General features: G+C 36.7%; 1 protein-coding gene across 2 annotated transcripts in view; it reads right to left on the bottom strand.

The window, feature by feature from the left end:
* Window positions 1–14,715: 14,715 nt before the first annotated feature.
* The window catches only part of nup210 (nucleoporin 210), a 40,305-nt gene continuing 39,188 nt past the window's right edge, over window positions 14,716–15,832 (bottom strand). For both annotated transcript variants that reach the window (XM_028453547.1, XM_028453548.1), the window contains exon 40: window positions 14,716–15,739. In XM_028453547.1, the coding sequence (XP_028309348.1) occupies window positions 15,636–15,739 (104 nt within the window). In that variant the 3' untranslated portion in view covers window positions 14,716–15,635. The remainder of the gene's footprint in view (window positions 15,740–15,832) is intronic.

The following is a 15,832-nucleotide window of genomic DNA, read 5'->3' as shown; positions in this document are numbered from 1 at the left end:
AGTGTTTTTCTTGTCATTTTGTATATTTTATTGTTATTTTTGTAACCATCTTACGCGTTTTTGCAGTCATTTTGTTTATTTATTTATTTTTGTTGTTGTTTTACCTATGCTTTTCTGTTATTTCTGTTATCTTGTGTGTCTTTGGAGTCTTTCTGGGGTTTTTTTGTTGACATTTTGTATTTCTTTGTGTTTTTGTTGTGTTGTGTGTTTTGGGAGTCAATTTGTGTATTTCGGTTGTCATTTGAGTTTTTGGAGTTATTTTATGTATTTTGTTGTGGTTTTGTAAAGTTTTCTGTCATTCTTTGTACTTTTGTTTTATGCTTTTCCCTCATTTTGTCCAGTATTGGAGTCTATTTGTTTTGTCGGAGTCATTTCTTGTGTATTTTTGATGTTTTCTGTAGTTTTTCCTCTGAGTTTTTGGTGTAAATATTGGGTATTTTTCTGTCATGTTGTGTGTTATTTTAGGTCATTTTGTGTGTTTTCTTTTGGGGGGCCTCACAAAATTTGACTGAGGGCCGCACGTGGCCCCCGGGCCGATAGTTTCCCATGCTTGCATTAAAACATTTCATGAGTATGCTTTGTAATCACATTTTCTTGTTCGAACAGTTGAATTGATTTCAAACTGCTGAATAGTTTTTGATGTAAAGATGCATTTTGTTGCTTCATAATGAAAAGGAAGTAAAACTGTACATATGTTTTCAAGTTCCAGAGCCAGACCAGTTAAAAACCACTAGGTTGGGATGCTTTAAACCCCAGAAATTTAAGAAAACATACCGGAGACATACTGGATGAGGACTTAAATTGACAAACACGACAAATAAGCAAAACACCAACATTTAGCTCTTTCTATTTAAAGCCATTATATATTATGGTCATTTGATATCAAATGTGTCATTCTGCTAATGTTATATAGAAATAAACATGTTCTTGTTTGTTATTGAAAAGATATTTAGTAGAGATGGGCATTATTATCAGTCGATAAATGTTATTGCCATAAATTGTTATATCAGATGATATCGGTATCAGTTTTTTTGGCGATATTGAAGAACCAACGTGTGCTGTTGTTAAAGTAGGGCTGGACGATTTTGCCTGAAAAAAAAAAATCTCAGATTTTTGAAGAAAAATTTGACTTTCAATTCGATTTTTTTATAAAAATGTTTCAATGCACTTAAAATTGACTGCAGACATCAGATATATTGTCAGAAGTGCAACTTTATTGCTGTGATTGTCCTCAAGAGTTAAAATGCATAGAGCAATCCTAAAATAAAAAGTAAATGAGGCTCTGTCATTCAACAATTTCAAGCTTTAACCAGGTTTAAGCAAAAGTGCAACAGCAACTTCACAGTAGCTTAATTTTTTCTGTTTAACAAATCTGATTACAATTAAAAAAAAATAAAAAAAACTCTTCCCTTAGCATCTCAGCATAGTGCGAATAAAAAATAAACATGCCTGTGGCACACATATAGCCTACTCAAAGGGTAAACACATGTAAACAAAGAGGGGGCTGGCTCACATCGCGCTACGGTAACCCATGAGGATGGAACACAAAAAAGTCCGAAAAAACTGGTGGGAAAATAAATTTAAAAATAAATACAAATCCTTTTTTTTTACTTGAATTTGAAAAACAAAAATAGCATTCATCTACAAATTAGATAAATCGATTTTTTTTTTGCCCAGCCCTATGTTAAAGACAACATGTAAAAAAACAAAAATTGGACTTTTTCCATTATTGAAGTTGAATAAGTACTCTTATTTTGGTGGGGCATCACATTAAAAGTAGGTGTAATGTGTTAATTCCATGAAGATATACTGTACAGTTAGTATATCGTGTGACCAACAAAAAGCAAATACGGAACACTGTAAATGGACTTCATTTATTTAGTGCTTTTATTATTTATTATTATTATTCTTATGTTATCCTGTCATTTTAATGTAATGTAAATGTATTTCTGTTCAGTGTGTTGTCATTTTGTTGCCTCTTGGCCAGGACTCCCTTGAAAAAGAGGTTTTTAATCTCAATGGGATTTTTTTCCTGGTTAAATAAAGCTTAATAAATAAAGTAAATAAATATTACCACCAAAGTCAAAGCACTTTACAATATCAGCTCATTCACACACCAGTAGGACTAAGCTGTCACGCCAGGCGCTCATCAACCGTTGGGAACAACGTATGGTTCACTGTCTTGCCCAAGGACACAAAGTGAAGTATAGGATTGAACTCATGACCTCTCGATCAGTAGACGACTCCACCTGAGCTACGTACGGTCCCTCCAACATCCATCGTTTTTAGTTTTAGTCTTCTTGAAGAAATCTAATTTATAGTCACATTTCACCTTTTTGTTTGCACACAATGATGACTTAATCTCGAGTCTCATTATGGATGTTTTGCAGGTGTGTACAAATATAGTCTTGCAGCAAACGAGCACTAAATGTCATGGAGGAGATGGATGATGCTGATGTTCAAAATCACATGGCACAGCATTGTATTTAAATAGGATGGCTGCGTCTCCTCTGCAGCGCTGCTTCTCTCCATCGATGCCCTGGTTTCTAAAACAGAAATGACCAAAGTGTTGAGCACATTTGTATGTGGCAGGATGCTCTACACTGTGTAAACCACTGACTGCAGCACTGCTGTGTGTTCTCCAGTTCTCCACTGACCAAACTGTTTTCATTATTCTTCTGGGTGTTTGTGAGATAAATGTGTCAGAATGTCTGGTTGAAGGAGTCAGTTCACCTGCAGAAGGAACAGGAATTTAAAGATACAACCTGTGCACGAGAAATCACATCCCCCTGCTGCTCTCACCTCAAATGTCCTGCAGTGTTTGCTGTGGTTGCAAACATTTAAAACGAAGCCGATCAATGGCTGACACTCACTGGCCAATGGTAAGGTTTGCTTTATTGACCCAGCTTTATGTGCTCCTTGGTTGGTGAATGAAGAGGGAAAAAATGAAAAAAGTGGAGAAGAAATAATGCACAGATCTCAGGTTGTTTGAGGACGAAATATCATAAGATCTAATATGAAGTTAATCATAAAGACTGAGAACAGATGGTTTTGTAATTTAAAAAGGTGTTCAGAGGGATTATAAACCTATAGAAGCACAACTACAGAAATAGACTTTTATATGTTATTATTTTAAGGCTGTGATATTTTGTGTTTGCTATGATAGGCTCTCTAAAAACTTTTATTATATAGATCAGGGGTTCTCAACCTTGGGGTTGAGACTCCATTTGGGGTTGTAAGACACTGGGAGGGGGTCGCCAGATGCCTTCAAGAAACTAAGATGATTTTTTTAACAATTTGAGCCTATGTTTGCTTTTTTTCATGCTTTTTCTGCGACTCTACCGCCAAACTTGCTATATTTTAACCTAATTTCATTGCTTTTTCTTGGCACATATTTGCTCCGTTTTTTTTGTTGTTGCATTTTTGCTACATTACACCCATTTCTGCCATCCATCCATCTTCAGACACACTTGCTCCTGTTTTTCAGGGTCACGGGGGTCTGTCGGTGCCAATCTCCGGCTCTCATTGGGTGCTGGGCGGGGGTTCACCCTGGACAGGGCGTCAGTCCATCGCAGGGCCTTATTTCTGCCACTTCTCCATCAAATTTCAATGCCTTTTCTGTACATTTCTTCCACTTTCAATACATTTTCGACATTTATAATCCCTTTCCACCCATTTTTCCATCTCATGTCGCATATGTTGACTCATTATTGTCACTTTTAACCTATTTTTACCATATTTCATACTTATTTTTTGCCAATTTGACCACATTCACAATTTGTCATGCCCATTATATGGCAGTTTAAACTAAATGTTCCTACTTTTTAAATTACGTTACCCCAACATCCATTACTTCCCTTTCCTCTGGAACTTTTAAGCCAATATTGACACAAACCCTCTTTACTACTTTTTCTGTCCATTTTTGGCCACTCTAATTTGCCACTTTTAACCAATTTCTGTGCTTTTTAAAACCCCATTTCACCATCTTTTCCACCAAAAGGTTTCCACTGAAAAGGTTGAGAACCACTGATATAGATTAATTCAGATTACCTGGCTGAGGGTTCAGTCCAATAAACTACATGCAGTGCCTAATTTACGATGCAATCTAATGGTCAGCGCCACATGTTTTTTAAATCTAAAGGCAGTGTAGTTGCAAATTGGACACAATGGGGAGCACATTATGGACATGGTGAGTGTCTCTCACTGCACCATACGGTTGGAGGATGAAGAGTCTGAAAGATCCTCCACGTCACAAAGAGACGTATTGAACTCATAACCTGCCGAATCTTCTCCATGTCTGCAAAATAAAGTAATTAAAAGTGGTCCTGGAATTTCCATACTATCTTTATTTAGTCTAATAGTGGTAAATAAATATCACAAAGTGGTGATTTCCGAGGAGATTCATATGGTGATAAAAAATATTTTAGTCAATTGATAATTTTTCCCAATCGAAAAATGCCATTTTTTTGGTTCCACTCTGCTGCAGCTGTTCATGTGTCTCGGTGACTATTCCTCCACCAGGGAAGCCCCAAATGCCCCAGAAATGGGAAAACCAAAGTTTCCAGTTAAAAAAAAAAATTCTAAGGATTTTTTGTTGTTACATTTCTAATTTTTCAGTAATTTTGGTTAATATGTTAGAGTCCACCCATGGTAGTTTTATTCATTTTTTTCATTTTATTACGCATGGCATAGTTGAAAAAAACTCTAATTTGTCTAAATTCAGTGACAGTGTTGTAGGGTTAAGATGCCAAACCAGTCCTGACCCATCAAAGCCATGGCTCTATCTTCTGAAGGTGTGCTGTGGTAAGCGGTTCTTAGATGTGAGCAGCAGCTGATCCAAGGCGGGGCCACCGTGGATTAAACCAGCTTTTAGCCAATCCTACAGTGCTTTAAGGGATTGAGATTTGATTAGTTGTTTTATTCAACTGCTCTTTGTACATTTTTTTTTTTATTTTTACTACTTTATACCAGTTGATACGCTTCACAAAAGTGGTTGTTTTTATTTTTCAATTGCTGATCTACTTTTGAAATGGTATCTAACATCCCTAACAGAACAATATACCCAAAGCATCAATCTACCACTGCTCCTGTAGTCTTTCTATCTTTCCATTTAAACAATGTAAATACACAGCTACTGTATTTGCCTGATGTGGGGAAAAAAACATGATTTAGTGCATATGTCAAATGTGTTTTATTGTTCTGTGGACACATTTCAAACCAGTCTCACTGGGGATCAGGAAACATGTAAATTAATCTAATGTTTTATGCACGCCAACACGACTCCCTCGTTATTTTCATGCTGAGAAGATTTCAAACAACCCTGACCCCTAACACTCAACCCTAGGGCTGTCCCGATCCGATATTGATATCTGATATCGGTCCGATATCAGCCAGAAAACGAATATCAGATTTTATCGAACTGCATCTAAAATCTCCGATAAGTTTTTGTTGTTTTTGTCCCCGCCCTCAGTTGTTCCCACCATATACTGACAGTAAAAAATAACTGAAGTGAACATGAGTTGTTGACTATTGTTCTCTGTTTGACTAACATCACTTGATCAAGCCTTTTTTAATATTCCACATTACAAAATAAGTAATAAAAGTATGTATGATTTGTGCTGATATTGTAGCGGTATTGATATCGGTATCAATCAATACCCAAGGCTGCAATATCAGTATGGTATCGAAAGTGAAAAAGTTGTATCGGGACATCCCTACTGAACCCTACCCCTGAACCTAGATCCTAAACCAAACATATACAAGAACCGGGGTTCTTAACTGGTCTCATCCTGGGACCCACATGTTGTCATTGGGTCCCACTTTTTTTTTTAGAATTCAACCAACCAAATTTAGTTTCTCACAAATAGCTGTTGAAAACACACATACATAATCTTTTTTTTAATCTATATATTTTCCTGTGCAACATGCATTTCACAGCATGTCTGTCAAAAGAAAAGTTTCTTTCAAAATAAAAGACAAGTCCAACATGAGAGACATTAAGTATGTATGTATTTATTCATTTCTGACCAGCTGTTCGCAACCCACCAAGTACAGGTCCATGACCCACTTTTTGGGTCCCGATCCACCAGTTGAGAATCACTGTACGAGAAGACCTTAAAACTGAACTGGAATCTGAAATTTGTTATGGGAAGCAGGAAATAATGTTGTTATTCGTCTCAACCAATAAAGAGGAAAAAGAGGAAATCATGTTGGAAAACACAAAACAATAGATTCATAATTTACAGTTATTTTCGGACTATAAAGCGCACTGGATTATAAGGCGCACTATCAATGAATGGGTCTGACTGGCTCTATTTTCATACATAAGGCGCACCGGACTATAAGGTTTGTTATTCTTCTTCTTATTATTATTATTAAGATGCATTAAGTGAAATAAAATAGTCAGATAAGTCAAACTTTATTCAACTCATTAACAATAACTCTCAACATTGTTCAGGTTTAACACATAAAATACACAACAATACACTGACTTTTTCAGTTCAGTATGTTGAAGCACAGTACACACACATGCATATCACTCCATGAGACGCCTGACTACGGTAGCCCTAAAGTGCCAAAAATCCATCAAGCAGTGCAGCTTCATAGTTTACCAAAGTTGTACTAAAACATTCTGACATATTAACTTCATACATAAGGCTCACCTGATTATAAGGCGCACTGTCAATTTTTGAGAAAATTAAAGGATTTTAAGTGCGTCTTATAGTCCAAAAAATACGGTATGTGACAGTTTCACAGTCCCCGGTGAAATTGTGTTGGACATTATATTGATCATGTGCTGATGTTCTGCAGCTGCACCACTGTATGTATGTGCATTCTGACATCATCAGAAATGAAAGTAGCCTTTATGTCTTATTACAGTCTGTGCTTTCCTCTCTCTTTGTTTCTAGTTGTCCTGGTTTTGCATCATGGTTCCTGACCTGTGGTTGATGGTCCAACCAGTGTAGGATTCTCTGACTGATGTTATCTCTCCATTCTGTCCTGTTATCTACTTCCTTTCCAACCAGTCTGGGCAGATGGTTTCCACCCCCTCGACTGGTTCTGCTGGAGGTTTCTGGCTGACGCTGTTTGTTCACGTGTAAATGTTACATTTCTTTCATGAAAATAAAGTCTTTAAATTTGATTGATTTAAAATGAGACAAATAAAATTGATGGAACCACGTTTGCTGTTTATATGTGCTAATGAGCCGTGGCCACCACTGATGTTATGGAGGCTCTATAATCTCAACCAAGCTCCTCTTGGGGGTTTTTTTGCAGTGCATTTTGGCACACAGGAAAGGTATGGAGGTAGATTTGTGTCTTTATTATTCAATCAACAAAAGAACAACAACTTTTCAAAAAAAAAAGAAAAACGTCAATAAAAAAAAAGCTTTCAATCAAAAAAAGTGTTTCAATGAAAAACAAAACAAATTGAGACCCAATTAATTGCATTTGAACACTTAATTTTTGAAAAGTTTTTTTTTGTTTTTGTTTTTTTTAAGTGAATAATAAAGACACAAATCTACCTCCATAGAGAGGGTTATTGGAAGAAATGTAAGATTAATTGGCTAAAACCATTTCCAAATTTATTTATTTTTTCTTTCTTGGCTTTTCAATAATAATAATAATAAACAATAATCTTGTACTTTTATTATTTTTAAAATAGCTTTTAATTTCAGTTTGTCACTCATTTTCTCCTTGCACTCGCATACGTCCAGTAAGAACAAAGCTGAAACCAGTCATTGAGCTCTTAGGCAGTAGGACTCGACCCAGCATCTCACTTTGGACTTTACCTCCTGCTGCTTTATTTTGAAGGAAAAAAAACCCCCAAAGTGCAAAGCCAGAATGTGCATCCACTGCTTCAGCAAAACATTTGCACAAACGGGTCTGATTCAGTTCATGAATGAGTGTCATCATCATCTTCAACAGAAGTGAATCAAAGGAAAAACATTTATGGAATGAGCTCGATTTTATTTTACAGCCCAACACAGAAAATAGACCGAGAGCAGTGTTTCCTAAACCTTATTTCCCCAAGTACCCCTTAGCTTATGACATACATTATTTATTTGTGTCTGCAGGCTCGTCTAAACTCATTCCTGTGTCTCGTCCAACATTAACCTTGAATTAAGGCTTTTATTTCTGCCGTTTTTCAAACTTCACCTTTTGGTGTATTTTAAAGAGTTGTGCCACAAATGATTATTGATGGTTGAGAAAAAAAAGTCTATAATGTTAAAAAAAAAAACTTACAAATGTTTCTGTGTACCTCCTGAGAGGTGTTCAAGTACCCCTAGGACAGGGGTCTGCAACCTGCGGCTCTGGAGCCTCACGTGGCTCTTTGACTCTTTTACAGTGGTTCCCTAAAGCTTTAAAAAAAACATTGAAAATAGAGATTTTAATTGTGTGGGGGAGAGATTTATTTATTCGCCTTTAAAAACATGAACCAAAAAACAAATCTTCTTTATATAATATTGTGTTGATGTAAACTGAGATGCGTAAGAATTTGAAGATGCAAGATACTGTTTTGTTGTTATTTCTTGATGTTTGATTATTTTATTTTATTTGAAACTGTTTTTAAGGTGCCATTTACATGATCAATATAAATCAAACCAACCATTATTCAATATAATTTTAACTGTATAGAATTGAATACACTGCAGCTCCAGGAGGACTTTAAACCAGGTGAGATGAGACAAAATGGTTCCTTTGAGATTAATGGTCGCAGACCCCTGCCCTAGGGGTACATGTACCCCAGTTTGGCAACCACTAGATCTAGATCTCCTGTTGTGAGTTTGGTTTCTAAACTACACAATTACACACTCCGCCCACTATCACCTTAAATACATTACAATGATGTAATTCAAGTGTTTGTGAATTCATATTTAGTTACACCAGGATTTAAGCATAAATCCACTAAGGTTTTGTGTGCGTCGTGGTCACTTCGACACCAACTGTGTCTCATTCTGATTGCTCAGTTTCCATGTGTTCTATCTTCCTAGAACCGTCCTGTGTCTTACACGAGGTGTTTATCTGTTTACATTCCATATCCATGTTTTGTGAACACATCCAAAGGATTTCATCAGACTGTAACTCACCGTGAGAATTCTCCCTTCTTTTTCACAAAGAAGTTGAAGTAAATCCTTAAAAACAAACCTGTTTTGACTCAAAGACCTTTGTTTTCTACAATCGGAGCTGTTTGGCACATTTTGTCAGCCACAGATTTAAAAAAAAAAAACAACAACAAACAAACAATTTCTCATGATTATTTTACTGTTAACTCACAAATAACTTATCATTAAGTCACAAACAACACCAACAAATCACCATATATACAGTATCTCCCCAATAACTCACTATTACATCACTGATGATGACTGGTGAGCTCATGGTGAGATCTTTAATTTGTAAATTAAGGGTTAGTTAATAGTTATTTGTGGATTACTGGTGAGTTAATGGTGACATAAAAATAGTAAGTTATTGGTAATATTTGCTTTTCTAATTACCCCACGGAGATGAATAAAGTTTTTTCTGATTCTGATCAACGGGTGAGTTAATAGTGAATTATTGGGAATTTAACTGAGTTAATAATGAGTTATTGGTGAATTAATAGTAATTTCAGTGTGAGGTATTTGTCAATTATGCAAAATTTAACTGAGTTATTGAGTTATTGGTGATGTAATCATTATTTTGTGGTGAGTTATTGGTGTTTACACAAATCTGTCATTTAAAAAAGAAAAAGAAAAGAAAAGAAAAGAAAAGAAAAGAAACCGACTTATGCTTCTGAAATTTGCACTGTTGAAGAAAAAAGGGAAAGTAATGGTTCTGCATTTCAAGCCGAATGAAAAAGGACAACAGTGAGATTTGAACTCATAACTGAAACACAGAACAACAGTCATGCACAACAGAAAGCACATATTTCAACGATGCAAACATGAAGTAAATCTACTGATACTGTTCCATCATGTGTTGGTCTAGAACAGTGTGGTTGTATCGTGCGTCACACCTGATATGAGCTAAAGATAGTCACCAGTACCAAAGCCCTGCAACCCTGAGTGGAGGAATATGTGGATTTAAAAAATAGATGAACGAATGGACCTGCCATACATACAAATAGTGTAAAACCTACAGCCTCAGCAAAAGAGGCACTGGTTTACACTGCCACATGTAAGGAAAAATAAAAACAAAAAAAACATTTATATTTCAATTGTTTGGAAGTGGATTAGGGCCAATTTTGATGGAGAAAATAATTATAGGCAAATCAAGAATTAAGTCGAAATGTCAAGATTAAAGTTGAAATTTCAAAAATAAACTAAATATACAAAGTTGTGAAACAAGTTGAAGGTTTGCTATTAAAGGTCCCATGTCATGCTATTTTTCACCATCATCTCCATTTGTTCTAAGAACCCCAAAAACATAGTATTTGAGGTTTATTTTCCCAAACTCATCTGTTTTCCAGAGTTTTAGCCTCTGAAAAGTCACTTTCTGAGTAACTCTACACAAACAGGCTGATTTGTGGCCTACTTATGCATATTCATGAGTGGGCGTGTCTATAGACGGGACACTGACTTCCTCCTCCTCGCACGGTGACGTAGCCGACCTCATGCTGCTTTATAAACACGAGACAGAGTGTGGGGGCGGGGCGTTCACCGGTACATACAAAGACTGTAGAAAATACATACTGTACATAGCACTGCACGAACGACGCTGAAATGCTCACCTTCATGGGCGTGGCTGTTTACATGTCAATCACGGCAGAGAGCTTCCTGGAGGCGTGGCTTCTCTAGCTCAGTGTCGCGTCAAATTCGTCATCAAAGTGGGAACGCGTCATCAAATTGGAGTGAGGTGTTTGGGCTCACCCTGTAGTAAGAAAGGAGCAAATCACCCTCTAACTAACGATTGAGGGAATCAATGTGTTTGAAGTCCAAACAGCACTTTTATGATGTTTAAAGCACAGAAAAGTTGATTTAGCGTAACATGGGCCCTTTAAAGTCAAATCTACAAAAGCGGACTAGGACCAATTCACCACATGACAACATTTATCACAATATGGTATTTTGAGTTCATTTTCAAAATGTCGATTTTAACCTCACATTTCATCTTTATTCTCAAAATTTCAACTTTAATCTTGACATTTCGACTCTATTCTTGATTTGCCCAAAATTATTTTCTCCATCAAAAATGGCCCTAATCCTCTTCCGTACCATTGCAATAAAAAAAAACAACAAAATATCCCCCTTACTTTAACCCCCTGGACAGAATGTTCTCTTGTGAGAACTGGTTTACGACACCATTAAGTCCCAGTCCGAGTCTTTAACTACCAACACAGTGAGCCATCTGGAACTGTGGTGCACCCTGTGTGTCCTAATGTGAAAATTAATTCAATATAATTACAGCAGATATAACTGTCCTGTACGATCACACTTACAACACATCATAAACAGCCTCATCAAATTTTCACCCTATTTCAGGTGAAGTCGCTGCTACTGCATTTCTAACTCCGCAGGCAGGGTCGGGGTCAATTATAATTGTAATTGTGTAATTGATAATTAACTACAATTGTGACATAATCATAATTGTATTTGGCATGGAAATGATGTACAATTTGTCAAAATGTGGAAACAGTGGAACCATGTTACAGTTCTATGGCTTACACGTACTGTACATAGTTAACAATTACATGAATATGTAGTTTCAGATCAACATTTCTCTTGTTTACCATTTAAAAAAAAAATGAAAAAATTAATTGAGAAGTATAATTACAAAAAAGGCTCAGACCCAAGATATTAACATCATCATTTTCATTGATTAAGACGCCTAACAAGGAAAGCAAGATATTAAAACAAATTGGATGATAATAAACAATATTTTACAGCTGATTTAAGACATATCACGTGATCATAAGAATTGTTAACAGAAAGAGGAAGGTTAAGTTCTATGGAGTTATTTATTTCAGGCTCAGTAATTCTGATTAATTGTAATTGGACTTTAGTAATTGAGAACGTAATTGTAATTGACTTGCAGGTGGAAAATAATAATTCAATTAGGTCCGAGTGCCACGAGCTAGCGATGGCCACACTAGGAGGGAAGGGGCGGAGCCTATGCGAACACCGAACTTTCCGAAAATGTATAGTTGATGGTCCTCAAAAGGGGGAAACATCTTTCTTTCTTTCTTTCTTTCCTGGTGTCGGAACCACCTCACCTACTTTTCACCCACTGAACCAAAATTCAATTGCGTGTTTCTCTAATTTCTGGCTATTTCCAATTTTAAAAATGCAAAAATGTAACACGCCAGCGGCACCAAGTATGCCAAAAATGCATTACGAGATAGAAATTGCCAAAAAAATTAATTATTTTGTCACTTTGACAAAAGGACACTTTGGGCATCAAGGGACAACGAGGCAGGTTGAACTGAAATGAGATAAAAGGTCCGAGGCACTGGTTGAAAGTTAAGCCTTTTTATTACGCCAACGAGTTTCCACTCCTAGGAGTTTTCCTCAGGGCTTTGTATGAAACACTGCAGGTGTAAAGTGTACTTTATCGTCCCCGTAGGGAAATTGGTCCTCTGCAATTGACCCATGGTTCAATGCCACTAGGGCAGTGTCAGGACCCATCTCCTGATGTTGGTACTAGGATTGGTCAGGACGACCAGAGCTGGAGGATTTTGATAGCTTTATTCTTAATGACTCCCATCACAACTCCAGCATTGTTCTTGGATGCAACAACAAAAATCATAAATCATATCATATGTGTAAGTTTATATCTCATCAGTACATTTCTGTTGAAACAAATCAATAATAATGCATTGATAGTATATAAATGTCTTTGTATGAACTTGAGGCGGCGCATCGAAGGCGGCACAGCAAAGGCGAGGTCCGTTTATCGTCGCTTGCTGCTATATTTTTAGTTGTAATTGGAAAAAATGCAGGTCACCATATGCGTAGTTTAGTTGTAATTAAACATGGATAATTGAAGATGTAATTGTAAAATATAATTTACCCCAACCCTGGTGGTGGGTGTGACGAGCGGAATCTGGCTAAAGTCTGATGTATTTTTCTTGGCTAGCTAAGCTCACAGAGAACACCTTAAAGTCCCTGATGTGTTCACTGAAACCAAGCAGTTGCTCTTCCACATCTTTCATAAACAGCTTCCAGCCACGAGTCTGACTAACGTTTCCTCTGAGGAAATAAAGAGTGTTCATTATTAGCCTTTGTAATTTCTAATTTTGAAATTATATTAGGTCATTTATCTTCCCTATTTCAGAAACAAAACAGTTTTTGAGTTCATACAAAAAATTAAAAACTATAAAATGAAAAGTCACTAAGTCAGTGTTTTTCAAACTTGCGGTCAGGACCCCATGTGGGGTTGCCCTGAGTTTAAATGAGGTTGCATGAAATCTCTAGTAATTAATAAAAAAAAAAAAAAAATCATTAATAATATTAGTGATTTTGAAATTAGTATTTGTTTTCAAATCAAAACGCAACATGTATTCTAAATTTTCATTTTGTCAAATATAAATGTAGTTTTTCCAATTTTATTTAAAATGCAGTAAAAAAAAAAAAAAAAAAATCTGAGCTGTCACTAATTATGGCTACTGTGTATTTGCAATACAGTATAACACAATGGTTTCCAAACAGGGGTACGTGGTCTCTGCTGGGCAGGTGTTCCTGATGAAGTGACAAGGAGAGCAAACCCACAGTACTAGACAGGAGAGCTGGCTCCCACAGGGCCCGTAACAATGTTTATTGGAACGGCCCTGAGGTCCAACAACGACGCAGAGACAAACGGACGACATATTCTGAAACTTTGACTCACTAGGTACAACTGAAGTGAATTTGGTGTCCGTAGCCCTCCTACAAGTGCCTTAAAATCCAGGTCAAAGTTCATAAGGTCGCCATGTTTCTTCAACGGCGTTTTTTGGCAGCCCTGCCAGTGCTTGGTCCTCACTCAGTTGATTAAAAACGTTTATCTAAATGTTGGTTTTTAAATTAATCTGATGCAGTGTTTTGGATGAGGGCTCCACCCTGTGTCCAGAAATAGTAGTTTTGTGTTCCTATGTCAAACAGAACACTTTGTAGGTCTATTCACTCGGTCCTCACGATGCAGCAAGTACAAGAATGTGTGTGTGTCTGTGTGTGTGTGTGCGTCCACTGGAGATGGTGTCTCAGCTGCTGACATGCAGCCAGCTGCTGTGGGCATACAAATGAGTTGTGTGACTGGAACACACAACACAACAGAACAGTAGGACTAGTACAAGGCAGTGTCACAGACAGATGGGAAGATATTTGATCAGTGGTTGTAGACCTTTACATATCCTCAGGGAGGAGAGACAAACACACACACACACACCCTCTTCTCTGTGTGTGTCATTTATAAATGAGCTCATTCTGTTTTGTCCTTATGAAGCAGAGGGAGGAAATTGTCTGGATAAAGACATTAAAATGTACACAAACAACCCCACTTTTTCTCGTATGATTGAGAAGGACATTTTTGATCATGTTTTTGTGAAGTGTTTGTTGATTTTAAATGATTTTACTGCGGATTTTAAATGTTTTTTGCTGCCGATTTTAACGTTATTGATTTTAAGCTGTTGAATGTTGCCTTGTGTATGAAATGTGCTATACAAATACATTTGCCTGGCCTTGCCTTTGATGTAAAGCATGACAAAACAAAACCTGACATAATGGGGAGTGAGCGTTTGAATCAAACAGTGACTGCGCGACGTAAATTGTAAAAACTTTTATTTTGCAAATGCAAGCACGTATTCAAACAAAGCAAACAAACCTGAGGCTGTATTTTGTATAAACCTTCAATGCAAACAGAAACAACTCCATGGACAAAAAGCGTAAGAATATGCAATTAAAAACAAAGTCACCCTTTGCTTTCTCAGTGATTCAACAAAAAGACAGTAAATAGTTTTTTTGAAAAGTGGGCTCGAAGAACAAAAAAAAAAAAAGAAAAGGTACACAGCCTTCTTTCCTGAAGTGATGCGCACGTCACATTGGATTGGTTTCATAACGCAGTAAATTCACTGAATGATGGTTCAAATTCTGTAACCGATTCACATTAAATCAAGGGAGAAATTCAGTCATGATGACAGAGAAAAATCCACTTCCTAAAATGCCCAGAAACAGGAACAGTCATAGAGGCGATCAGTCAGGATTCCATACACACATCAGAAGGTTTATCAGTACTGAGCGGGACAATGATGACGGACGGAATTTCAAACAAGTAGCAACACAACAAATGTCATTTCCCGCTCTTGAAAACACTTAAATTTAGCTGCACTTTTCCCTCTTACAACAATGTGGTTGATCCTTAAAAACTAAAATGTCACATCAGATTATAATGAAGTAGTAAGTCATTTCAAGCAAAAACAAAAAAGTGATTATTTCCCACAAAATGTCAACGAGGGGAGTGCTCTTTTATAAAATAACCATTTTTCACAGCAAAACTCAATATAATTTATATATGATATATACAACACGCACTGTGATCACTTTGTTCTGAAAAAAAAAAAAACTTTTTTTTCCTGTGTCCGTACCCACAACATTCCTCCCAAATAACAAAGGCACACGCTAAATAAATTAATGGCCTTCTGGTTAAGCATTTAGAAAAGTAGGAACACGTCAGTTATGGTTTTATCAGGACTTGTAGTCGGGAGAAAAGAGTCGCGCCCGAGGGCTGCTGTTAGTGTCCAACCTGGCAACCGTGTGGTTGAAGGAATGTGTGTCCACCGAGTTAAAACCTGGGAAACAAAACAAAAAAATTAACAACAGCACAATGAAAATACTGTTTCTTTATGTCGATGACACCAAAGTGTCTAAATACTTCCAATGTT

The sequence above is a fragment of the Gouania willdenowi genome, chromosome 7 (genome assembly GCF_900634775.1).
Source record: "Gouania willdenowi chromosome 7, fGouWil2.1, whole genome shotgun sequence".
In the NCBI taxonomy this organism is placed as follows: Eukaryota; Metazoa; Chordata; class Actinopteri; order Blenniiformes; family Gobiesocidae; genus Gouania; species Gouania willdenowi.
This window is presented reverse-complemented; position numbering and strand designations above follow the sequence as displayed.